Here is a 27,099-nt window from a genome sequence, read left to right as displayed (position 1 = left end):
AGATCAATATGTCGGTTGAGCAAGTATTTGAGGTTAGGGTGGCTTTCCAGACTAGTAAAAATCTTTGAGTCCCCTATTGTCATAAGGGGTCAATGTGTCTGTTTGTGTGTTTTTTTTTGTCCCATTTTTAGCTTCAAATTCGTAAACTACTCCCGAATATCTTTCATATATCTGCTTGGGGTAGTTTTGAGGTAGGGACTTTACTATAACAAAACATTTGTTCCACTAGCCGAACCAAGAATACCGTTCCAAGCGCCTCGATCTTCTGCGCTCATTCTAAAATCTCTGACACAAAGTTTCGATGGTGGTCCATATATTTTACGAAGAATCGTTCTCTCAAATACTCCAAGAACTGCTTCATCTATTTTCACAGGAACCTATGCTTCAGAACCATATAACAACACGGGAAGTATCAGTGTCTTGTATAGTGCAATCTTCGTCTGTCGAGAAGTGGCCTTGTTTCTAATCTGCTTACTAAGTCCAAAGTAGCATCTATTTGCCAGTATTATTCTTCACTTTATCTCAAAACTGGTGTCACTCGTTTCGGTAACGGCGGTGCCGTGGTAGATTAAGTTAATAACTATCTCAAACTGTAGATCCCAACGTTCTTAATTTTCTTTATCTGCTCGGTTTTCAAGGAGATTTGGGAGTTGAAACCATTCATTTCGTCTTATCTCCATTTACTGCCAGAGCCATTTTCACTCACTCTCTTGCGATTCTTTCATAGGCAGCAGTTGCTACTTCCTGTGTCCGACCTATGATGTCGATGTCGTCGGCATAGGCGAGTAGCATGTGTTCTCTTGTGATAGGTGTGCCATATCTATTCACATCTGCAGCTCGTATAATCTTCTCCAACAGGATATTAAAGAGATCACACGATAGGCTGTCTCCTTGTCTGAAACCTCGTTTGCTATTGAATGGTTCGGAGAGACTCTTTCCTAATCTTACTGAAGAATGCGTATCAGCAAGTGTCATCCTGCAGAGTCTTATTAATTTTGCAGGGATACCAAACTCAGACATGGCTTGAAATACCTTTGAACGTAAAGGAGTATCGAAAGCGGCTTAGTAGGCAACAAAGATATGGTAGGTGTTGTTTTGTTCTCGGGTCTTTTTCCTTCTCTTTGTATTGGCGCAGTGTGAATATCTGGTCCAGGGGGGATTAACTAGGTCTAAAGCCGCATTGATATCCATAACCTGATATAGCTGTCGTGTAGATTTATATAATCTATATGGGGTTTTGACTTCTTGAGAGTCTAGAGGGCGCAATTCCTATCCGATTTGGCTGAAATTTTGCATGAGGTGTTTTGTTACGATTTCCAACAGCTGTGCTGAGTGTGGTTAAGCTGCCATATAAACCGATCTGGGATCTTGACTTCTTGAGCCTACAGAGGGCGTAATTAATATCCGATTTGGCTGATATTTTGTACGACGGCTTCTCCCATGACCTTCAACATACTTGTCAAATACGGTTCGAATCGGTCTATAGCCTGATACAGCTCCCATATAAACCAATCTCTCTATATTACTTCTTGAGACCCTAAGGGCGCAATTCTTGCTCGAATTGGCTGAAATTTTACACATTTACTACTACTGATCCGAATCGGACTTTAACCTGATATAGCTCCAATATTAAATCAATTATTTTCTTTTATCCTTTGGTTGCCTAAAAGGAGATATCGGAAAAAGAACTTGACAAATGTGATCTATGGTGGAGGGTATATAAGATTCGGCCCGGCCGAACTTAGCACGCTTTTACCTGTTATATATACATAGGTGGATATATCTATTTTAATTTTTTGTGAATACGGCTGTTAAATTCTACCTCAATAGTAAAATCTCAGTTAAACGATAAGTGCTTATACCGTATTTGTAACATTATTTGCATACAGTTTTTATTGTTTTAATAGCTTACCAAGAGATTTAGGCTTATTACAACCTCAGGTTGCATTATGCCACTTGAAATATGGGCTAATTAAGTTCATCGTTGGTTGTAATTAGATTAAATCACGCCACAGCTTACAGACTTCGTTAACCTATAACCTGTGGGGTTTTAATCCTCTGAGCAGTTCAAGGTCAGAAAGGGGAATAAAAGCATACGCATTGTTGTTGTTGTTTAAATTTCGTTTTAGTTGGTCCCAGGTGATTCTCCACCAGTATTTTGCTATTTTCCTATTTACCCATGTATATGGTGTATAAGGGCGCTGTATAGTATGGCAACGCACTAAGAGGGTTTTCTCCCTATAGACTACATTTAAGTGGGTAAGTTTTATGCGCTTTATCGGAGTATAAGCAAGTCCTAGGCGCATTGTGAAAATAGCAACCAGATACGGCACCAGCTAGTCAGCCTCCTTCTGCAGTAGGTTAGGTTAGGTTTAAGTGGCAGACAGACTCACTTAGACGTTTCCGTCCATTGTGATACCATAGGAACAGAAGAAGGAAGATACCTTCTAGTTCCTGCCGTTGAACCATCCAGATTGTTTCAAAAATCCCAATAACTTGCTAATGTTCACATCCGATCAATCAGACAGATTCTCAAAAAATGAGAACCAAAAGTGGAACTCCTTGTGACTGCTAGTGCGGGACACACACACAGAAGGTGTTCTAAAGTCTTATATTCTTCGATGTCCTCACAGCTTCTGCAAAAGTCCTTGCTGGCAACCTTCAGTCTGTCAGCATGTTTTTCGATTAGACAGTCCCCTGTCATGACGGACACAATGGCTGAGACGTCTGTTCTAGCTAATGACAGTAAAGCGGTAGACCTCTTCAGGCCTAAATTAGGCCACATAGTTTTGGAATGCTTACAGCCCCCTCTTTGTGACCTTCTATCATTCGTTGTCTTTCGGGCCTGGTCCTGAAAACTTAGCTTACATGTCGCTAGAGGCATACACACAGATTCCAGTATCTCTGGGATGTATAGGGTTCCTACTTCCTAGTTTCGCAAGCTTATTCGCTTTACAATTCCCTGGGATGTCCCTGTGGCTCGGCACCCAGAACAGGTGAATTTTGAACTGTTCAGCCATCTCGTTGAGGAATCTGCGACAGTCGAGGGCGGTTTTTGTGTTCAGAAATACGTTATCCAAGGATTTAATGAGTGCCGGGCTGTCTGAGAAGATATTTATGTCGTAATGACATTATATCTTAGCCATTCAACCACTTCCTTAATAGCAAGGATCTCTGCTTGATACACACTGCAGTGGTCGGGTAACCTTTTCGACGGCAGTGGTCGTTGCAATTTGGGTAGCCATAATGTCCAGACGCATAAGATGTAGCATGAAATTCAGTGCATCAGATGGTATCGTCCTCAGTGGGGCTGTGATGCACAAGACAAGCCATCCTTTGGATCCGGTTAAGTATTGAGCAGTAGGTGGACTTTTGAAGCGCCGTCCACCAGACCACAACACGATATAGCATTATGGGTCTGACAACTGCAATATATACCCAATGCTTCTGTAGTTTCGCCGGCAATATTTCATTAGGTCCAGGTGACTTAAATGGTTGAAAGCACCACAAAGCTTCCCTTACCATTAATTCTGTAACGATAAGCCTTCGATCAACCTCAGCATTCTAAGATTCCGGTGTCTCCGTGAGTCCCGTCGTATCCTGTGGAAAATGCGTTTTCATCACAAACCTCAACATATTCTCCGTTATCTCTACTCTCACTGCCATGTCGTCGAACCAACGTTTCAGCTTTAATATGAGATTTTGAGAGAAACTTTTTCATCTTGGAGGTGTTATTAACGCAGAAAAGCTTCCAGGAGGCACGTTTTGCCGCTCTGATCATCTGATTGCAGAATGTAATATACTTTCAAATAAACTTCCGCTTTTTTACGACGTCTGCAGACCTCTTTCCCAATGTTGCGAATCTCCCCGGTCATCCAGGATTTTATGGGGCTGATTTCCTTTCTTGAAGAGAACAAATATGTTCGAAAGACTCCAGTAGTGCAGTCGTAAACCTGTTGACATTTTCGTCAATGTCTTCTATGCTTGGACAATTTAAATTATCTTACCTAAGTCTTCCTATGAATTATAGTTGATAAGGTTCAGTCCAGAAACTTTGTTCCGGGTCGTCCATGGCTACTGAATTAAGGCAATATGAATCTTGCCCTTGCTGATTTTCTCCATCAGAGCGTGTGTAGCAGTCTCGCTCAGGTAGAGGTTCATCTGGACGACCTCAATCATTGGTCCTCCAGTAGATGGGCTTCTTGGCAGTAGGTGATGGTCTCATCGTCTGCTCCCTGCTCATTAGACTGCATTGACTTTCCTGTCACTGCGCTGCCTGAATAGGTTCCTAGTCTTCCGAATCTTTATAAAGTCCGTAATGGTTCCATCATCGGGTCCCTGTTCAATAGACTGTATTGAGTTTCCTGTTTCTGTACTGCCTGATGTTTCAATAATAGGATCTTTGCTTATCCTAGTCTTCCAAATCATGAGTAAATGGGCTTCTTGGGAGTAGATGATGCTCTCACCGTCCGCTTCTGTCGCTGCGCTGCCTGATATTTCAATAAAAGGGCCTTTACCCATCCTAGTCTTCTGAATCTTGAGAAAGTCGGTGATAGGTCCGTCGTAGGGTACCTGTTCGTTAAGCTGCGTTGGTTCTCTCGCTCCAACACTGCTTGATGTTTTAGTATTAGGAACTATGCTTATCCTAGTCTTGAGAGAGACGGTGATTGTCTCGTCGTCGGGCCCCCTTTTCGTTAGGCTGTATTGAGTGTCCTGGCACTGCACCGCCAGGCCTTGGCCCTGTAGTACGCCATGCCTTTAGTCTTAGCCAAACTTGTCACGGAGACCTGATCAATGCCCATCACAACGAGAGTTCCTTCCCCCTTTTCCTCCCTGTGAAAGACTATCACGGCCAACTCTTGATTTTGCCTGTTTAAGACTTCCATCATGCGTTCTGTCACCAATTCGGGAAGCTCTTTTTCTTCTTCAGGGTTTCAGCAGTGTTACGCTCTTCGGGAGTTCTGGTTCTCTTTCCAGCTTCCGAAGAAGTGCTTGGAATGTTAGTTCTATCTCTTCCAGCATCCTGCACTTTCGCCTGATTGAGCTGCCGTTACACACAACTCTGTCTCCTTCGTCATGCCCCGGATCGCTTTCTCTGTCCTGTTGCTAGAGCAAAGCCCTCGCTAACTACTGCCGTCATCTCGCTGTCCTCATTTCCCGATTCGGCTGCGATGACTGTTTCATTGACATCTTTACATAAAAGCTGGGGACGAGCTGGGCATACCTCTGGTTTATCTATCTCTTCCTCATTCGTTATTTTGACGACTGGTTAAGAGCTTGCGGGCGGACAACATGCTACGGTCTGATGCCACCACCGCAGTTGTTTGTGGGACTTTAGAGTCCATTTTGAGCCTACTCCAAAAGGCTTTACAATTTTGTTTTCGGAATAGGTCTATTCCAAGATACGGACATTTTTCTTTGGGGAGCGAAATGAACACACTTCCGCTACACTTGACGGTTTCTGACGCTCTTCGGTCACAATTACGTCGCCAAAAGTGACTGAGGTCTTGTTGTCCCGTCTACCGGGTTTCGAGAGTGACATAACTGTAGACCACGGCTTGTCTAAACCGGTTCATAAGTTACATTGCTCTAAGTGTTCCAGCCTCAAATTCTGCTTATGTTCGTTGACTATGCTGTTTATTTTCATATTCAGCTCTCAGCACCGAATCCAAACCGAATCGCCAAAGCGGCGATTTGTGTACTCTATGAAGCCGGTCCAATCGGACTTCTTTTGATTGATAAACCTTCGGCGCTCAGAGGTTATGGAATTGGGTAGTCGATCGGTGGTGAGAATTATGGGAAGGTGATCTGAATCCAAGGAAATGACGGCTTGCCAGGTTACGTCACTTAGGAGATCAGCGAATGCAATGGAAATATCTGGCGAGCTGCTGCACCGCCTGGTAATCCTAGTAGAGGCATCCTCATTCACCGCGCAAAACGTAGAGCCTTCAATATGCCCTGCCAAAGCAATGCCCCGATAGGTATGGACCATTAGGTGAAAATGCCGAGAAACGTGATGCACATTAAAGTCTGCTAGAACCCGACGATTATGGCCATACAGTAGCCCACTTATGTCGGGCTTGTAAGCTTAGCCATTAACTGGGTCACAACTACCAAACGGCGGTATGTACATGTTGCATAGCTCTATCTCCGCAGTACCTGACCTAACTGCTATCTCCATGCACTCAATGATGGGGTCACTAGCGGAAGCCGGAGCCGAGATGGGTCTACACTGCAAGGAATGGTGCATCACGAAGGCCAATCCCCCACCCCCATTCCTTAAGCGATCTTACATAGCACATTGTGTCCGTGACAACTGTACAAGCTGCAGGAGTTGGTCAGCTTTTTCTCCGGGATCGCTGCAACCAATATGTTCGCTCAGACCATTGCAATTAAAAACTGGGCCTGGGGTGTTGCTATTGTGTATATTCCCGCATGGGAGAAGTCAGAGGGGTTACATAATTCGATGATGAGGACACCGAAGGCAACGACGACGGTTCTCCGGCACGGGATGGCTGTGAGCACCACACAGCCTGGAACATTAAGGTCCAATCTGTGCGATGTTCATTGCTGTCACCAGAAGCATAGCTGCGAGCTACCGGACGCGTCCACAGGTTACGGATAGTGGAATGCTTATTACGGAGTAGTTGCAACGGCAGTCGCGAACAATCTGCGGCATCGAGCGGAGAGTCTAAGTGAGAGGCCTGGCGGCACCGGCATTTGCACAAATACTATTGGGTTGTCCAAAAAGTAATTGCGGATTTTTTAAAAGAAAGTAAATGCATTTGTAATAAAACTTAGAATGAACTTTAATCAAATATACGTTTTTTACACTTTTTTTCCAAAGCAAGCTAAAAGTAACAGCTGATAACTGACAGAAGAAAGAATGCAATTACAGAGTCACAAGCTGTGAAAAAATTTGTCAACGCCGACTATATGAAAAATCCGCAATTACTTTTTGGGCAACCCAATATTATGATCGATATGACAAGGCGGGTTGGCGCCATTAAATAACCAATGGAAACAATGTTCCAGCGGCGATCGATCGTATAGACCGAAACGAGCTTGCTCACCTACAGAAACTTGACGAGGATCGCCACCTCCGCATGGCTACAACAACAACGACGGTTCTCCCACAGCGGTCTATGTTCGCACAGCACCTTGCAATATATCAACATATTCAGTGCGACTATACTCCCGTAGTGATGTAAGGCCAGAGCAAGATCGGAAGTGTACCTACTCTATGCACCGGTTAGACCTCACCAACATCGACCGATAATAAAGGCGGTTCTGGCAAACCAAACAGAACCAGGGTCCGGTATTCCTTTCAATCCCGGCACGGATCAGAAGCGTGCGGAGGTTGCGCTCAGGGACGTGATAACGTCGTCATACAGCTCATGCAGTTCGTGGTTCATACGTCGCCTATATTGTCCATTAACGCAAAGTGGTCCATAGATTTTGTAATCTTCGTCTGTCGAGAGGTGGCCTTGTTTCTAAACTGCTTACTCAATCCAAAGTAGCATCTGTTGCCTATACAATTCTTCACTTTATTTCAAAACAGGTGTCACACAGTGGTATAGAATCCAAAAAAAAAACTAGTAAAATATATGCCATTTGAGAATGAATAGAGATAACATTTTTGAAATTTGAAGTGGTTAGAGCTGAGGTGTTATCGAGACCATGTGCAAATCTACAAGGCCCTAGGCAGTCCAAGCCCTAAAATTGGTCATGTCGGCATTTCGAAAAATTGTTTGGACTCCCAAATCTTTATTTATAGTTCGTACAGCACTATTGTGGTACAAGGTACTAAAACTTAGCGCATTTGTTTGTAACACCTAGAAGGAAGAGAGATAGGCCCATTGATATATATACCGGACTCTGACTGTCCGCTTGTTCATGTTAATTTATGTACAAAGTAAATTTGGCAGTTTTCATCCGATTGTCTTCAAATTTGGTACAGGCATGTTTTCGGCCTAGAGATGAAGCCTATTGAAATTGGAAAAAATCGGTTCAGATTTGTATACAGCTGCCATATATATGTTCGACCGATTTACAGTAATAATGCAATAAAATTGTCATTTATTAACCGATTCTCTCGAAATTTGGCAGAAAGGAATTTCTTATGACTCTCAACATAACGGGCGAATTTCATAGAAATCGGTTCAGTTTTAGATATAGCTCTCATATATATGTTCGTCCAATTTGCTGTAATATTGCGATAAAATGGTCTTTTGTTAACCGATTCTCTCGAAATTTAGCAGGAAAGATTTTCTTTTGACTCTCGCCATTACTGGTAAATTTCAGGGAATTCGGTTCAGATTTAGAGAGTATATATTGTATATATTGCTCGATTTTATCTTCTAGAGTCACAGCAAGCGCATTTACTAACCAATCTGCCCAAAATTTTGTACAACGCTTTCCTCAACGACTACCACAGTGTCTGAGATTAGCTTGAAATCGGTTCAGATTGAGATATAGCTCCCATATATATGTAGTCCGATTTTGAGAAATATTGCAATAAAGTGCTCATTTCTTAACCGATTCTCTCGTAATTTGGCAGGAAGGATTTTCTTATGGCTCTCGACATAACTGACGAATTTCATAGATCTCGGCCCAGATTTAGATGTACCTGTCATATATGTATATCTTCCGAGTTTCACTCCAAGAGCCATTGCAAGCGCATTGTTTGACAAATCTAGCCAAAATTTTGCACAACGCTTTTCTTGACGACTACCACATTATCTGAGAAGTTTGCTCGACATCAATTCACAATTAGATATAGCTCCCATGTATATGTTCGTCAGATTTTGGGTAATTTGCAACAATTTTGTCATTTGTCAACAATAGTTATTGCAGTTTGAACATATTTGCTCGAAATTTGATACGGATTGTCTAATAACCCATGTGAAAACATTTGCCGAGGTCCTTCAAAATTGGTTCAGAGTTGGATATTGCTCGCACATTGTACTAAAACGGTAGGTATAGGGTATTATACAGTCGGCACCGCTCAACTTTTGCCCTTCCTTACCGGTTTTTTTTTTATAGAATCATTAGAAAAAATATACTCACCTTGCACTGAATATTGCCGCCAAAGCTAGGAAACATGCATCCGCCTCTCTGGGGGATGATGTGTAACAACGGTCTATGACCCACTCTAATAATTGACCCATATCAGGGTTAGATTCCAACAGCAAGACCACTGTATCCCGTGCCAGTTGATAAATCTGCAATAACACAAAAATAAAGAAAGAAAAAAACAAACAAATAAAATGTTGGGTTAATAGAGGTGCGCATAGTCTTTGACACCCACACACACACACATTCACTCAACACTTACCTTTTCATCCTTTGAGGCCAAGAGCATGTCGAGCCATTTGTAAATAATGCCATCATCGGACAAATAGGGTGTGTAAAAGACATGACCGCAACACAAGAGGGCTGACATCGCCTGACAAGGGTAAAAAAGGGAGAATTGTAGCGAGAATTTATTTCCAAGACAAATACGGCCGAGAAAAGTTAAGAAAACTGACTAAAAGAAAGGACTAATATTTTCATACCTGCAAAGCGCTGAACTGCAACTTTTCCTCCTCCTGCGTCTGACCAATCTGTGAGGCAATGCCCAATGGCTTTGAGAAGCTGCCACACCAAGTGGCAAATAAATTGAAAAGATTCCTTTTTAAATCACGCGTCAACAATGTGGCACACGAATCCACTGTCAAACAAAAACGAGACATGAAAAATAAACACACATGGGCCATTAATCACCAAACGGTACACTGGAGATGCATTACCCAGAATGTCTGGCAATAACTTACATGAAAAGTTTTTGATCATTTTCCTTATGAAATTGCAAAAGTGGGCCTTGACTTCACGTATACTGATATTGTCTTTGTCCGTTTCAGCCAACAGATACTGCATAGCTCCATCAATGTACTCCACAAAAGTCGGATGTAAAGACATGGTGTCACGTTCCAATACACAAGTGCTGCAAAATATAAAGGCAATGGTATACAAAATGGCCATTCACTTTCTTTGCAAATGCAAATGCCAAGAATCCTGTTTTCTGATATAATAATTGAACGTGACCTGTGTCGCAGAGGGAATTTCTAAAAACCAGGGTATTTGAATGACGATATCTCATCATTTATAAGATATGAAATTAATTCTAGGAAAAAAAGCAGACAAATAAAATCCTACTGCAATGGGACAATAATACATGTGTTAAGATGGGAAAAAACAAGTAAAAGCGTGCTAAGTTCGGCCGGGCAGAATCTTGGGAACTCACCACCATGAAGTTGAATGGCATAATTTTATTCTAGATACCAAACTTCAGTCAAACCAGCAAATATTAAAGCTTCTGGGAACCGAACAAGGATGATCGAAAGCCCGGTTGATATGGGAACTATATCAGGTTATAGACTGATTTGGACCGTACTTGGCACAGTTATTGGAAGTTTTAAGAGAACACTACATACAAAATTTCAGCCAAATCGGACACAAATTGCGGCTTGTAAGAATTCACGAAGTCAAATCGGGAGATTGGTTTATATGGGAGCTATATCAGTTTATAGACCTGTTTGGACCGTACCTGGCATAGTTGATGGAAGTCATAGTAACACACTGTGTGCAAATTTTAAGCCAAATCGGACAAAAATTGCGGCTTCCAGAGGTTCAAGAAGTCAAATCGGAAGATCGGTTCATATGGGAGTTGTATCAGTTTATAGACCTATTTAGACCGTACCTCGCATAGTTGTTGGTATTCATAGCAAAACACTATGTGCAAAATTTCAGCCAAATTAAACGAAAAGTGCGGCTTGCAGAGACTCAAGAAGTAAAATCGGGAGATCGGATGGGAGCTATATCAGGTTATTGACCGATTTGGACCGTACATGGCATAGTTGATGGAAATCATAGTAACACACTATATGCAAATTTTAAGCCAAATCGGACAAAAATTGGGGCTTCCAGGGGCTCAAGAAGTCAAATCGGGAGTTCGGTTTATATGAGAGCTATAACAGTTTATAAACCTATTTGGACCGTACTTGGCGCAGTTGTTGGAAGACATAACAAAACACTATGTGCAAAATTTTAACCAAATCGGACAAAATTTGCGGTTTGTAAAGCCTCAAGAAGTCAAATCGGGAGATTGGTTTCTAGCGGAGCTATGTCAGGTTATAGACCGATTTAGACCGTACTACGCACAGTTGCTGAAAGTCAAAAAGGAACACAACATGCAAATTTTCAGCCAAATCGGACAGAAATGGCGTCTTGTAAGGGTTCAAGAAGTCAAATAGGGACATCGGATTATATGGGAGCTATATCATGTTAGTTATTAGAAGTCTTAACAGAACACTATATGCAGGATTTCTCCCAAATCGGACAAAAATTGCGGTTTGTAAGGCCTCAAGAAGACAAATCGGGAGATCGGTTTAGCTATACACCGATTTGGACCGCTCTTGGAACAGTTATTGGAAGTCATAACGGAACATCACATGCAAAATTTCAACCAAATCGGACAACAATTGGGCTTGTAAGAGTTCAAGAAATCAAATCGGGAGATCGGTTTATATGGGAACTATGTCCAAATCTGAACCGATATGGCCCGTTCGCAATCCACGACGACCTACTTCAATACTATATACCTGTGTAAAATTTCAGGCGGCTAACTTTATGCGTTCGACCGCTATCGTGATTTCGACAGACGGACGGACAGACAGTGCTAGATCGATTTAGAATGTCGAGACGATCAAGGATATATACATTTTATAGAATCTTAGGTCAATATTTCGAGGGGTTAAAAACTGAATGACTAGATTAGTATACTTACATCCTATGGTTGTGGGTATAACAAGTTCGTAAATGTGCCATCAAAGGCCTTTAAAGTGAAAATGGGAGCTACTTTTTTTGTTTTCTATCAATCAACACGCAGGGGATGTCCCCTATGAATGCAGTGCGTTGCGTTGGGGAATGGAAATTGGGAATTGGAGGGGTGGGTATGTCATTGTGGGTGGAAAAAACATTAACCGCAAGTCTACTCCACATACGAACGGTTCGGGCGAAATAAGAGTTGTCTTTATAATGCATTGCGCGGTCCGCTAGCTAACCAATTACAAACGGGTGTGAGTTCCTGCAATGTCCAGTATCCCTGACAAACATCTCTTACACTGTTTAAGGAAGCCTAAACACTTGAATGCTTCTTCCGACACATCTAACACATGTTTAGCCCAACGGACATCACTTTGTATTTTCATACCTTTGATAAGTTAGGTTAGGTTGAATAGAGGGTGCAGATATTAATCCGCCCAATGCCACCATAGACATTCCACCTAAGCCAGAAATCGGTTTGTTGTGAGCTCTAAAAACTATAAAGTAACCTCTAAGAAGAAAATTTTGAGTTAGGAATTCAGTGCTACTTACAAAATCCTTAATTGTTTTCCATGCCACTCCCCTAAGTTGATTCATGCGTAGTATAGTGTCCCCACCTAAGTGCCCTATGCATGCTATCACTTGCCGCACCGATTTAACATAAGTGAGCTCGTAGTTCTATGTGTCCCGTTATGACACCAAAAGCTATACTGATCTCCTTCTTACATCCTTTCAGTAATAGCCTCCTTTCAGTAATTCGCCGTCCTACCGACCGTTTCGCTGTTCCACAGTGTTGCATGCGCATTCATTCATGTGTGACAACAGCACTGACTCTTCCGTGCATTAAAATCTACTCGATTCATTCGGCTCCACTCAGAAATGAACAGCAAATCTTGGTAGAGTGTACAGTCCATAACCCGCCTCTCAATCCTCAATCCCTCGAAGACTCGATATATGGAAGCTATATGTAGCATGTTGTCTGCTACATAGACCTCGGCTGGTGAAGTTGCTGCGCCAGGCTCCACTAGCCGACAAACAACTGGTCAGCAGAGGCTTTTGACGAAAACTCCTGGTAAGAGTCTTGAGGACAAGGCCAAGCCTATTTTATCTTTGCAGGCCTATTATTTGCCTGCCATAATCTCTTTAAGAAGTTGGGATATAAACGGCGCATAGCTCTTAGGTTTATTCAGAGGCTTGGTGCGAATAATCCAAAAACTCTCACCGATAAGGAGTGAGGCTTCCCTTAATGGGGCTCAGAAATTCGCTGGACAGCCTATCTCACAGACTACACGTCTAGATTCTTAAACGGTACAGCAGTCTGCCAAAAAGCTGCGGTCACCTGAAGGACATTCAATCCCCAAAAAGGCGAACAATAGTAGCAGCGGTCAAAGAAAAAATGCAAAATATGGCCAAATATGAACATGTCATTTAGAAACAGGGGAAAACTTTCCATATATCAATGAGTGCTGTTCGATTCAAGTTTAAGCTCAATGATAAAGGGGCCTTCTTTTTATAGCCGACTCCGAACTGCTTGCGACACCTCATTGCGGACAAGTTTTTACATTCCATAGTACCTCACAAATGTTGCTGAAATTGGGAGGGGGTAACCACTGGAGAACAAATTATTTCTTCTTATGTTAACGGCAGGGTTCGAACCCAGGCTTTCAGTTTCAGAGACGGAAATGCTAACCTCTGCGCTACGGTGGCCTCCAGTATCGGTGCAAGAACAGATTGGTGATGGTAGTTGTCGACAAGGAGGAAAACTCGGCTGCATACCTAGGAACAATTGGAGTGGGATAGTAAATGGACTGTCATCTGTATACTAATTGAAATATATCGTTGCGCCCTTAAACATATTTGTCAGATCTGGCCATGGCCATTTGTTATGCGCATGGATATCAAGGATTCCCTCAGATCCTGAATCGATACTTGGAAGACTAATCTTTCAACCACCGACTGGAAGATTGGTTGAGGCTTATGGTGACAGGAAACATGCAGTATTCTAACTAAACTCCGGCTGTCCCGCAGTTCTCAACAAGTTTAAAGGAGTTTTATCCTAGGGGTTCAACAAGTTGAAGAACTATTGACCACATGTCTAAAGACTAGAGGATTGCAGGAGACTGAAAATCCCACTGCCGCGATCGAAATAGCAGGGGAAGGCGTCGAAACGGGACCCGACAAGCCCTGTGTGGGGAGGTCATCCGATTGGTTTCGGCTCAAGGTGTGCAATACAATGGCAGCCGGTTGTAGTAATCGGATTGGCCCGATGAAGTCCTTAATCGATAAAGACTGCCGCTGTGTACAACACACTGCTACAACAACAACAAAAAGAACCAGCGGGGAAGGATGGAACTCAGCTACAGCTACTTCGACAGCTGCAGCAAGTAAACCATCTAAGGAGCCATTGCTACACTGCAAGTGTATAGTGTTTTGAGAAATAGTTATTTCACTGCTTTTTCAGCTGCCGCTGGATGCGTAAGGAAAGTCGAATTTTGTGAGGGTGAACTCCTGGCAGACTCAGAAGACGAAGCTTTCTTTTCTGAATCCTGACTATAGTCCGATTTCTGCAGATAAATCTCCACCATTATAAGGCAACTTCGGCGGCACTAAATGTCCTTATGTTAGCAGAAGGATTAGGCGTTGTTCTTATATACGGACCATGGGTATGGGAAGGAATGGTTTGTGGACTAAGTACTCCTGGATTTAAACTACTCAATGGTACGGAAAATGGGAGATGCAGAGTCTGTATTCTCTTAAAGAGTAGTCTGAATGTTATTTTTTTCTTTCGTCGCTAAGTATTGAAGATTCAGTAGTAGCCAGCCTTAAAATAAGTCTCATTACTGGCTGGCCTTCCTATATATGGCGCACGTATCAGAGATAACGCCTTGAAGCCTTAAGTTGCTGGTTGAAGCCGCTTCTGCAGGGAAAAAGAGCCTTATTGTAGGAAGTTATCATAACCACATTTGAGAAAGTTCGGATATCAACGAAAGGGGTGTAATTTGTAACAAAGGAAATAAACCGACGTTTATAATCAGCAACAGGTAGGAGGTACTAGATGCTACCCTTGCATCAGAGATATGCAACGGGGAAGTTTTGGATGACCCCATCTTCTCTGATCGTCGTTATTTTGGCTTAAACCCTAGAGCAAATGCTGCAGAAGTGGTCCCTAGGCTAAACAGAAGAAAGGCGCACCACTATCCTTTTTAAACCGAAAAAGGAATTGGAAACTGCGGAGGATATAGACATAATGGTCTCAACATCTGCCCTGCTTGCCGCACCGAGTTTGCATGAGCGAACTCGTAGTCCCGAGTATCCTTTTATGATACCAGAAGCTATACTGACCTCGTTCGCACTCCTTTCATTAACAGCTACGTGTTCTCACTTTTTGTGTCATTGCCCGGCTTTCGCGGCTAACAGACATCGACACTTAGATGGGGACACAATACCAGACATGAACCAACTTAGGGACGCAGTATGGAAAACATTTGCAATTTGCAAGTTTTCCCCATGAACATATATACGAGTTCGAACGGCGTGCAGCAGTGCGACACTTATTTGGAGAGAAGTTTGTACATGGCATAGTACCTCACAAATGCTGCCAGTATTAGGAGGGGAAAACCACCTCTGAAAATTTTTTCTGATAGTCTCGCCAGGATTTGAACCCAAACGTTCAGCGTTATAGGCGGACATGACAACCTCGGCGCTACGGTGGAAACAATTAGGAATTCTGTAAGTAGCACGGAATTCCTGACATAAATTTTCTTTTTCGAAGTTACGAGTTCGAATATTCCTTTGTGCAGTACAGAAATATTCTTCGTAAAATATATGGACCAGTTTGCGTTAGCGGAGAATATAGGCAACGTATGAACCACGAGCTGTATGAGCTGTATGACGACGATAGCATAGTTACACGCATCAAAATACAACGGCTGCGTTGGCTAGGTCATGTTGTCAGAATGGATGAAGAAGCTCCAGCAAAGAAGTCTTTTGAAGGCAAACACGGTGGTACACGCAAACCGGGAAGACCAAAAGCCCGATGGAAAGATCAAGTTGTGGGAGGCACCTCGAAACTTGGTGTCAGAGATTTTAGAATGAGCGCAGAAGATCGAGGCGCTTGGAACGCTATTGTACGTTCGGCTAGTGGAAGAAATATTCTGTCATAGCCAATTAAAGTAGAGAGTTCGAATATTTAGAGCGCACAACAAGCCGATTACTGACTAAGGTGTATGTCCATAGTGGCGTGGGGCGGATTAATATCCGCACGCTCTTTTTCAACCTAATCTTAACTGAATGATTCGCTTGTGTCAGCATGTCCTAGCGCCAAGCCAAGGGGCAAACAACGACCGACAAGGTGGTCCCTGAACTCGTTGGCCTAAGGGAGGGCTGCGGAAAACTCTTCAACAGGACGAAAGCCACAAGGGATGTCTATAAGACTGAACTAAGAAAATACAAGGGCGAGCTTAAAAGAGCTAGACCAAGGGGCAAACAGCGATCGCCATGGTGGATCCTAGAATTTGTTGGTCTAAGGAAGAGCTGCAGAAAACTCTTCAACAGGGCGAAAGCCACAAGGCCACCGCACGACTGGGACGTCTATAACACTGAGCTAGGAAAATACAAAAGTCGAGCTGAAAAAGAGCAGAACAAATCATGGATGGAATTCTGCAGCTCCGTGGAGAATACATCTGAGGCCTCTAGGCTAAGGAAACACCTATCCTCGAAACCTATTACGGTGGGATACATTCAGAAGTCAGATAATGGATGGACGATGTCTAGTGAGGAAATATTGAAACTACTTGTTTCCCGGGAAACTCCTACAGAAAACATGGCGCCAGAGGATGTCACTGATATGGATTCGTCAGAGATTGTTGGAGAAATTGTGTCGAAAAAAGTCGAAAATCCTATAGGCAATAAAAAGTTTTAACTTCGTCATACACCCATCTCGCTTGCGCCTGGCGCTAGTGACCCCTATATGGAGTGCATTGGGATAGCAGTCAGGTAGGGTTCTGCAGATTTAGAGCTAATCAACGTGTACATATCGCCGGTTGGTAGCTGTGACCCAGTCAATGGCCAAGCCCGACATAAGTGAGCTACTATCTAGCCATATTCGTCTGGTTCTAGAGACTTCAATGTGCAGCACGTTTCATGGCATTTTCCTCAAGTTGACGACCAGCGGGACATAGCTTTGGCAGAGCAGATTAAAGGCTCTACGTTTTGCAGGGTGAATGAGCATACCCCCAATAGGATTACGAGGAGGTGTAGCAGTTCGCCAGACATTTCCATTACATCCCCTGATCTCCTGAGTGACGCATCCTGGCAGGCCGTCATTTCTTTGGGAAGAAACCACTTCCCCATAATTCTCACCATCGACCGACCATCTGACTTCATAACCTCTGATAACCCATCGTTTATCAATCAAAAGAAGGCCAATTGGGTCGACGTCAGAGAGTACACTGGCACTCCTCCGAGACATCATTAAACCAGCAGTTGGACAAAATTGCGGCCCAATTTCCCGGCGCAGGCAGTGGTAATCGCAGACTGGTGTGATGGGACTCCTTGCAGGGACCCCACTAAACCTAGAATCAGTGAGTTGAATCTGGAAATTGACAGGGTAGTCAACGAACTTGAGCGGAATCTGTGGCTGGTTTAGGCAAGTTGGTAGACGGGATGACAGGACCTCAGTCATTTTTGGCGAAGTAACAGTGTTCAGCCGTCAATTTATTGCGACAGTGACAGGGCTAGGAGGAGAGCCATTCGTCATATCGGTGGTCTCCGAGCCAAAGAACAGCCATCACAATTTACCGTGGGCGAAGTTACGAATATCATCCGTGGCGCCAAATCATCCAAGGCGTTGGACCCCGACGGAATCTCTACACCGATGCTGAAGAATCTGGATCTACCTGAAGTCGAGTACCTTACAAATGTCCTCAAGCTGTCTTTGAACACTCTTATTGTAACCGATGTCTGGAAGATGGACAGAGTGATTCCGTTATTTCGCACTTTTGGATGAGGTGCGTTCAGAGTAATTGGTCAAGTAGGATTAGCTAGACAGATGAACAGGTGACGCACAAAAATTTGGTTTTTGTAAACGAGTAGAGATAGATCTTTGAAATTTTGTTTAGTAAGAACTGACATGTTAACGATATAATGTGTCATAGGTTGCCACCTCGGCCATTCGAAAATTTGCTTAGGCTGCAACGTCTAGCACATTGGAATTGACATTGGGTCTCACATCAGTATCACGATAAGTTACAAACGGAATGACGATGACAGTATAACCCCATCCTATGGTGTAGAGTATAAAAATTCACAACTTATGTACTTACCTAACCCCAAAGGTGCCGTTTTCTGCTATTTTCTCCAGAACTCGAACCAATTGCAAACGCAAAGCATCACGTCTGCGACGACGGCGCATATTTTCTTGTTTTCTATCGACAGCTTCTCGAATGTAAACAACTAGTTCCTCCATCAAATCTCTGAAAGTAAAAAAAAGTAAAGCATAAAGGAGCACCGTAAAAGGATTTTAAGGAAAATTTATGATGAAATGTCTTTCTATTTTTTTCTTTTGTGAAATGCTTTTGAAGCTCTAAAGATGTGAACTGCAACACAATTCTGCAAAAAATCTACTTTCTTGTAAGGCAATCAAAGGAATTTCACCATCACTATTATTGATGTGGAAAAGAGCATAAAGAAATTTTTGTAGCACGGGGTAACCATCACAGCAATCAAATGTCTCAAAAAAATTTAAAATAATAAACAGGTAAGAGCGTACTAAGTTCGGCCGGGCCGAATCTTATATAGCCTCCAGCATGGATCGCATTTGTCGAGTTTTTTGCGCGGTATCTCATTTTAGGCCAACAAAGGATAAAAGAAAATAATTGCTATACTGTTGCAGCTTTATCAAGTTATGGTCCGACTCGGACCATAATCAAATTCAATATTGAAGACCATAATAGAAAACATTGTGGAAAATTTCAGCCAATTCGAATAGGAATTACATCCTTTAGGGGCTCAAGAAGTAAAATAGAGAGATTGGTTTATATGGGAGCTGTATCAGGCTGTGACCGATTCAGACCATATTTGACACGCATGTGGAAGGTCATTGGAGAAGCCGTTGTACAAAATTTCAGCCAAATCGGATAAGAGTTGCGCCCCCTAGAGGCTCAAGGAATCAAGATCCCAGATCGGTTTATATGGCATCGATATCAGGTTTTAGACCGATTACAACTATACTTAGCACAGTAGCTGGAAGTCATAACGAACACTCCATGCTAAATTTCAGCCAAATTGGATAATAATTGCGCCCTCGAGGCTCAAGAATTCAAGATCCCAAATCGGTTTACATGGCAGCTATATCAGGTTACGGACGGATTCTATCCATACTTAGCACAGTTGTTGGAAGTCATAATAAAAAACACGTCATGCTAAATTTCAGCCAAATCGGATAATAATTGCGCCCTCTAGAGGCTCAAGAAGATCAAGATCCCAGATCGGTTTATATGGCAGCTATTGGGTTGCCCAAAAAGTAATTGCGGATTTTTTAAAAGAAAGTAAATAAATTTTTAATAAAACTTAGAATGAACTTTAATCAAATATACTTTTTTACACTTTTTTTTTAAGGAAACTAAACGTAACAGCTGATAACTGACAGAAGAAAGAATGCAATTACAGAGTCACAAGCTATAAAAAAATTTGTCAACGCCGACTATATGAAAAATCCGCAATTACTTTTTGGGCAACCCAATATATCAGGTTATGGAACGATTTGAACACAGCACAGTTTTTGGAAGTCATAACAAAACACGTCATGCAAAACACGTCATCCAAATCGGATGGTAATTTCGCCCTTTAGGGGCTAAAGAAGTCAAGACCCCAGAACGGTTTATATGACAGCTATATCAGCTTATGGACCGATTACAACTATACTTAGAACAGTAGCTGGAAGTCATAACGAAGCACGTCATGCAAAATTTCAGCCAAATCGGATAATAATTGCGCCTTCTAGAGGTTCAAGAAGTCAAAACCCCATATCGGTTTATATGGTAGCTATATCAAAACATGGAACGATATGGCCCATTTACAACCCCAACCGATATCAAAAAAAGTGTTTGTGCAAAATATTAAGCGGCTTGCTTTAGTCCTTCGAAAGTTAGCGTGCTATCGACAGACAGACGGACGGATGTAGAGACATGGCTAGATCGACTTAAAATGTCATGACGATCAATAATATATATACTTTATGGGGTTTTAGACGAATATGTCAAGGAGACAACGAAATATGTTTACCCTATCCTAATGATGATAATCTCGTTAACCACAAACCTTATAATCCTTTGTGGTTTATCAAATTGAAAACTTTTTGGGGTGGTGGGGATTGAGGGTTGAAAACATTAAAAACTAAATTGCTGCAAACTCAATTAGCTGGCAACAAGATTTGCTTATGTTTCGCCCCAAATGTGATTTTCAGGCGTCAAAGCATACATTTTATGAGCAAATTTTTCATCGTACAATGTCAAAAAAATAAGTCACGCAAACACAGAGTGATACTTGGCGTGCTAAGTTAGGCCGGCCGAATCTTGGGTACCCACCACCATGGATTCGGCAACAATATGGGAGCCATATCTGGTTATAGACCGAATTGGACCATTGTTGAGAGTCGTAACAGATCACTATATGCAAAATGTCAGCAAAAGTGGATAAAAATCGCGGCATGTAAGGGCTCAAAAAGTCAAATCGGGAGATCGGTTTATATGGAAGTTATATCATGTTCTTGACCGATTTGGACAGTACTTGGCACAATTATCGGAAGCCATAAAATAACACTATGCTCAAAACTAGCCAAATCGGACAAAAATTGCGGTTTCCAGGGGCTCAAGACGTCAAAAACAGGAGAACGGTTTCTATGGGAGCTATGTCAGATTATAGACTGATTAAGCACAGTTGTTGGAAGTCATAACAAAACAGGTCATACAAAATTTCATCTAAATCGGATAATAATTGCGCCCTCTAGAGCCTCAAGAATTCAAGATCCCAGATCGGTTTAAATGGCCACTTTATCAAAACATGGGCCGATATGGCCCATTTACAATCCCAACCGACATCAAGAAAAAATTTTGTGCAAAATTTTAAGCACACAGTTGTCGGCAGAACACTATGTGCAAAATGTTAGTTTCCAGGGGCTCAAGAAATCAAATCGGGAGATCGGTTTATATGGGAGCTATATCGGGTTAAAGACCGATTTTGACCGTACTACGCTTAGTTGTTGGAAGTCAAAACGGAACACCACATGCAAAATTTCAGCCAAATCGGACAAAAATTGCAGTTTCCAGGGGCTCAAGAAGTCAAATCGGGAGATCGGTTTATATGGGAGCTATAACAGGTTATAGACCGATTTAGACCGTACTACGCACAGTTGCTGAAAGTCAAAACGAAACACCACATGCAAAATTTCAGCAAAATCGGAGAAAAATTGCAGTTTCCAGGGGCTCAAGGAGTCAAATTGGCAGATCGGTTTGTATGGGAACTATATACAAATCTGAACCGATATGGCTCATTTGCAATCCCCCGACGATCTACATTAATATAAAGTATCTGTGCAAAAATTTTAAGCGGCTAGCTCCACGCGTTCGACCCCTATCTTGATATCGACAGACGGACGGACATGGCTAGATCGCTTCAGAACGACGAGACGATCAAGAATATATATTTATGGGGTCCTAGATCAATATTTCGAGGTGTTACAAACGAAATGACTAGATTAGTATACCCCCATCCTATGGTGGCGGGTATAACAAAAAGCATTTTCACATATTTTGTAACCGCCACATTAATGTCACACAAAGTATCAATGCTCACTCTAATTCAGCCAGAAGGCCATAATAAAATGAGAATCCTTTGATATACACTAAAGGATTATCTTTTTCAAAATGAAGTCTTAGAAATTTTAAATTAATTCACAGGGTATAGAACAAATGGCACAAAGGTTAACAAGATACAATATTAAAATAACTAAAAATGAATAAGGGATTATTATGGAAATAAATCCGCTAAGCAAACTTATTGATTAACTGGTAATTGTATGAGCACGACACCTTATAAATGTCAATTAAACCAATAGTAACTCAATCTTTATGCTATTGCATGGGGAGGGGGGGATGGGTAATCATTTAGCCATTCCGTTTTCAACAAATCAAAACTTACAATGAATAAGCCAACTCTTAAATAGCCATATGGCCCATTCGCTCGATTTGTGGTTTATAACCGATTATTAACCCTATACGCCATATAAACCGATTTTCTAGTCTAGAATATTGAGCTACCAAATAAACTAATCGGACGACGCACAGTGGAATAGAATAGCCCAACAATTTTTTTTCTATACTCATAGTTTCTTTAAAAACAAAATTTTTTCAAAAAAATTCTCAAAAGACAAAATTTGGTCAGGGCCTCCTTGAAACTAAATTTTTTCAAGAGACTTTGGGCCTGAAGAAGTCAAATTGGGAGATCAGTTTATATGGGAGTTATATCAGGTTCTTCACCGATTTGGATCGCACTACGCACAGTTGTTGGATGTCATAACAGAACACCACATGCAAAATTTCAGCCAAATCGGACAAAAATTAGGTCTTTCAGGGGCTCCAGAAGTCAAATCGAGAGATCGGTTTATATGGGAGCTATATCAGGTTAGAAACCGATTTAGACCGTACTTGGCGCAGTTATCATAAAAGAACACCACATGCTACATTTCAGCCAAATCGGACAAAAATTGCAGTTTCCAGGGGCTCAAGGAGTCAAATTGGCAGATCGGTTTATATGGGAGCTATATTCAAAACTGAACCGATATAACTCATTTGCAATCTTCAATGACCTACATCTATATTAAGTATCTGTGCAAAAATTTCAAGCGGCTAGCTCCACGCGTTCGACCCCTATCTTGATTTCGACAGACGGACGGACATGGCTAGATCGTTTCAGAATGACGAGACGATCAAGAATATATATTTATGGGGTCCTAGATCAATATTTCGAGGTGTTACAAATGAAATGACTAGATTAGTATACCCCCAACCTATGGTGGCGGGTATAACAAAAAACATTTTTACATATTTTGTAGCCGACACATTAATGTCACACAAAGTATCAATGCTCACTCTAATTCAGTCAGAAGGCCATAATAAAATGAGAAACCTTTGATATACATTAAAGGATTATCATTTTTAAAATGAAGTCTTAGAAATTTTAAATTAATTCACAGGGTATAGAACAAATGGCACAAAGGTTAACAAGATACAATATTAAAATAACTAAAAATGAATAAGGGATTATTATGGAAATAAATCCGCTAAGCAAACTTATTGATTAACTGGTAATTGTATGAGCACGACACCTTATAAATGTCAATTAAACCAATAGTAACTCAATCTCTATGCTATTGCATGGGGAGGGGGGGATGGGTAATCATTTAGCCATTTCGTTTTCAACAAATCAAAACTTACAATGAATTAGCCAACTCTTAAATAGCCATATGGCCCATTCGCTCGATTTGTGGTTTATAACCGATTATTAACCCTATACGCCATATAAACCGATTTTCTAGTCTAGAATATTGAGCTACCATATAAACTAATCTGACGACGCACAGTGGAATAGAATAGCCCAACAATTTTTTTTCTATACACATAGTTTCTTTAAAAACTAAATTTTTTCAAAAAAATTCTCAAAAGACAAAATTTGGTCATTCTTCCAAGAGAATATGAATGTCTTCTCAACAATAATCTTATCAACAACAAGAGTCATATATTAACCCTCAATCCATTTATTGACAAGGATGGTCTATTAAGTGTTGGTGGTCGTATTGAGAATGCTGGTCTCAGCTACTCAGAACGACATCCTGTCATAATTCCAGAAAAATTGCATCTTGCTATACTTCTTATAAGATATACACATCAAATTCTTCTACATGCAGAATACAACATCATGTTACGTGCTACACGTCAAGGTTTCTATATTCCCCGTCTTAAAAATTGTATTAGAAAATGCATAAGAGTATGCAAACCTTGTACAACATACAAACGTAAATTGCAACACCAGTTGATGGCACCACTTCTTCCTGAACGCGTCAATTTCTCATTGCCGTTCACGTACACCGGAGTGGACTTTGCGGGCCCATTTAGCCTTAAATCATCCAACTTAAGAAATGCTAAAATTATCAAGGGCTACGCCTCTATTTTTGTTTGCTTCTCAACACGAGCTGTGCATCTCGAAGTTTGTTTTGATCTCTCTGCCGATGCCTTCCTTGCAGCTTTCTCGAGATTTACTGGACGTCGTGGTCTTCCAAAAACGATGTTCTCCGATAGCGGTAGAAATTTCCTCGGAGCAAGCTATAAACTTCTGCAAGAGCACAACCAATTTTTGAAAACTGCTGAGAAAAGTCTTCAAGAAAAGTATGGACTCCATGGATACTCTTGGTCCTTCATCCCACCTTATGCTCCACACATGGGCGGCTTATGGGAAGCCGCAGTGAAAAGCATGAAGACCCATTTAAAAAAAGTTACAAACAACTTGTCTTTCACGTTTGAAGAGTTTACGACATTACTGATTAAAATAGAAGCAGTGTTGAATTCTAGACCGATAGCTCCTCTATCGGAGAATCCAGAGGAACTTCTACCCCTGACCACCGGTCATTTGCTTAGAGGAGGTCCAATTCTTGCTCCGCCGGAATCTCCAACAGAACCTCCAACTACAGAAATATCACACTTGCATCGATGGAAACGATTGAAAACTATTCACCATATATTTAGTCAACGATGGAAATCCGAATACGTATCTGAACTCCAACGGCGTTTTAAGTGGAAAACGACCAAAAACAATATCAAAGAAAATGACCTCGTCATCATTAAGGACGACAACTTGCCTCCCACAGAATGGCGACTTGGTCGCATCACCAAAGTTGTACGCGGGTAAGACAACAACGTTCGAGTGGCGGAAATTAAAACTAATAACGGCATAATAGTTCGACCTATTGTCAAACTTTGTTTACTACCAACAACGCAACAATGCTCACATCTATCCATAAATAACAAACAAAATCAAACTCCATCGAATGATCGTTTTTTAGAATGTTAATTCCTCATTGTACTTGTCTCTCTTTTCTCTCTTTCTGTTTTGTTTGTTCTTAGATTCCTCATGGGTAAATGCTTGGTTTGAGGTCGTAATCATCCACTTAAATATTGTAGTGATTTTAGATGGATGACGAAAGAGGAAAGACGTGCAGCCACCGAAAAGCACAATTATTGCCTTAATTGCCTCTCTGAAAGACATCTACGCAAAGACTGCACTTCCACAAGCCGTTGTGATGTGTGTGGTTGTGCACACCATACAATGATTCATCGTCGTATTTTCAATAGAGGCTCTGAAAGTTTTACAATGGCTGAACTAGAAGGCGTTGAACAAGATGCCACCCTGGCTAATGATGAACTGAAAGGTGCAATTGGAGGAATTCAAAATATTGATGTCGAAACTGATGTTGCCCCCTTGGCCCCTAAACCAAAGCAAATATCGTCTTTGATGAAATTGACCACTGATCCGCATCCACATGGATCCTTTGCGTTTGGAACTAGTGTTGTAGCTCCTATTGTGCAGTGCCGCTTAAGAGTTGGTGATAGAGCTGTTGATGTTAACTTCTTAATAAGCAAGGACGTCCCTAAGTCTTATGTGATGTTTTCCGTCGTCTAAAAGTTGCGCTACACCACCCACTTTAAGAAGAATGTTCCTTATGGACGATTTGAGATCGTAACTCGATGTGGCAGAATTCTGTATGACTGGCTAATCATAGTCGACCAGCTAAAAACCGATGTTCCACCACTAATCAAAGATGCGTACCTGCTGGAATACTTGTTAGAGCTTGGAATGTTAGCACATCCAAAGCCTCACGATTACGGTCCAGTAGTGGGAGTTATCGGGGCAGATATATGCCGATACACCCTGTATGGTTGTCCAACCCCCGTGAATTTGAAAAGAACGCTAATGACTCAACATTCAGCGTTTGGATTGTTAACTTATGGAGAGTACAAAAGACTTCCTCGCCCAAACTCCGGCCCGGGAGTATGTTGAACGCACCGTTCAACTAGATTAAGTATAATTTCATATCTACTTACTTTCTTTTATTTTCATTTGTTTTCTCTATATTGAATTTTGGTAACGAATACCCTTAAGATGAACTCCTTTCATTAATTGTCAAAATCATAGCTTTTGATCTCTCTGCAAGAAGCAGACCCCTTTTTGTTACATTAGCTTTAAGTTACGTTTAAGACTTCAATAAATGCACACGCATTGCTTTGAATTCAATTGGAATTCGATTTGTAGTTTTCCTTTGCAATTGGAATCTACTTTGATAAAAATAACCGGTCTGGTTTACGACCAGACCCAACACTGTGCAGAAATTTCAAGCGGCTAGCTCCACGCGTTCGACCCCTATCTTGATTTCGACAGACGGACGGACATGGCTAGATCGTTTCAGAATGACGAGACGATCAAGAATATATATTTATGGGGTCCTAGATCAATATTTCGAGGTGTTACAAATGAAATGACTAGATTAGTATACCCCCAACCTATGGTGGCGGGTATAACAAAAAACATTTTTACATATTTTGTAGCCGACACATTAATGTCACACAAAGTATCAATGCTCACTCTAATTCAGTCAGAAGGCCATAATAAAATGAGAAACCTTTGATATACATTAAAGGATTATCATTTTCAAAATGAAGTCTTAGAAATTTTAAATTAATTCACAGGGTATAGAACAAATGGCACAAAGGTTAACAAGATACAATATTAAAATAACTAAAAATGAATAAGGGATTATATGGAAATAAATCCGCTAAGCAAACTTATTGATTAACTGGTAATTGTATGAGCACGACACCTTATAAATGTCAATTAAACCAATAGTAACTCAATCTCTATGCTATTGCATGGGGAGGGGGGATGGGTAATCAATTAGCCATTCCGTTTTCAACAAATCAAAATTGATCATTTTATTTTGATCATAAACATATTTTCATGATTTTGTAAACACAAAAGTTGCTGGCTCTTTGACCACAGAACTTTTCGAAATTAACGGACAATGAACAGCACAATGATGGCAATACCCCTACATAGCAATGAATGCAATACCACAAAACCACAGCAGTAGCAAGACTACGACGATGGGACCACCATAATACAACAACA

The 27,099-nt window shown here is 41.4% G+C and overlaps 1 protein-coding gene across 5 annotated transcripts in view; it reads right to left on the bottom strand.

Moving 5' to 3' along the window:
- Positions 1-27,099, bottom strand: part of LOC106084960 (protein furry) — a 470,149-nt gene that overhangs the window by 267,839 nt on the left and 175,211 nt on the right. For all 5 annotated transcript variants that reach the window (XM_059360195.1, XM_059360193.1, XM_059360196.1 and 2 more), the window contains 5 exons: positions 18,189-18,338; positions 9,816-9,985; positions 9,558-9,712; positions 9,338-9,448; positions 9,070-9,224 (listed from right to left, as the gene is read on the bottom strand). In XM_059360195.1, coding sequence (XP_059216178.1) covers positions 9,070-9,224; positions 9,338-9,448; positions 9,558-9,712; positions 9,816-9,985; positions 18,189-18,338 — 741 coding nt within the window. The remainder of the gene's footprint in view (positions 1-9,069; positions 9,225-9,337; positions 9,449-9,557; positions 9,713-9,815; positions 9,986-18,188; positions 18,339-27,099) is intronic.

The sequence above is a fragment of the Stomoxys calcitrans genome, chromosome 1, assembly GCF_963082655.1.
Source record: "Stomoxys calcitrans chromosome 1, idStoCalc2.1, whole genome shotgun sequence".
In the NCBI taxonomy this organism is placed as follows: domain Eukaryota; kingdom Metazoa; phylum Arthropoda; class Insecta; order Diptera; family Muscidae; genus Stomoxys; species Stomoxys calcitrans.
Note: the sequence above shows the minus strand (reverse complement) of the source record. Positions and strands in the feature narration are given on the sequence as shown.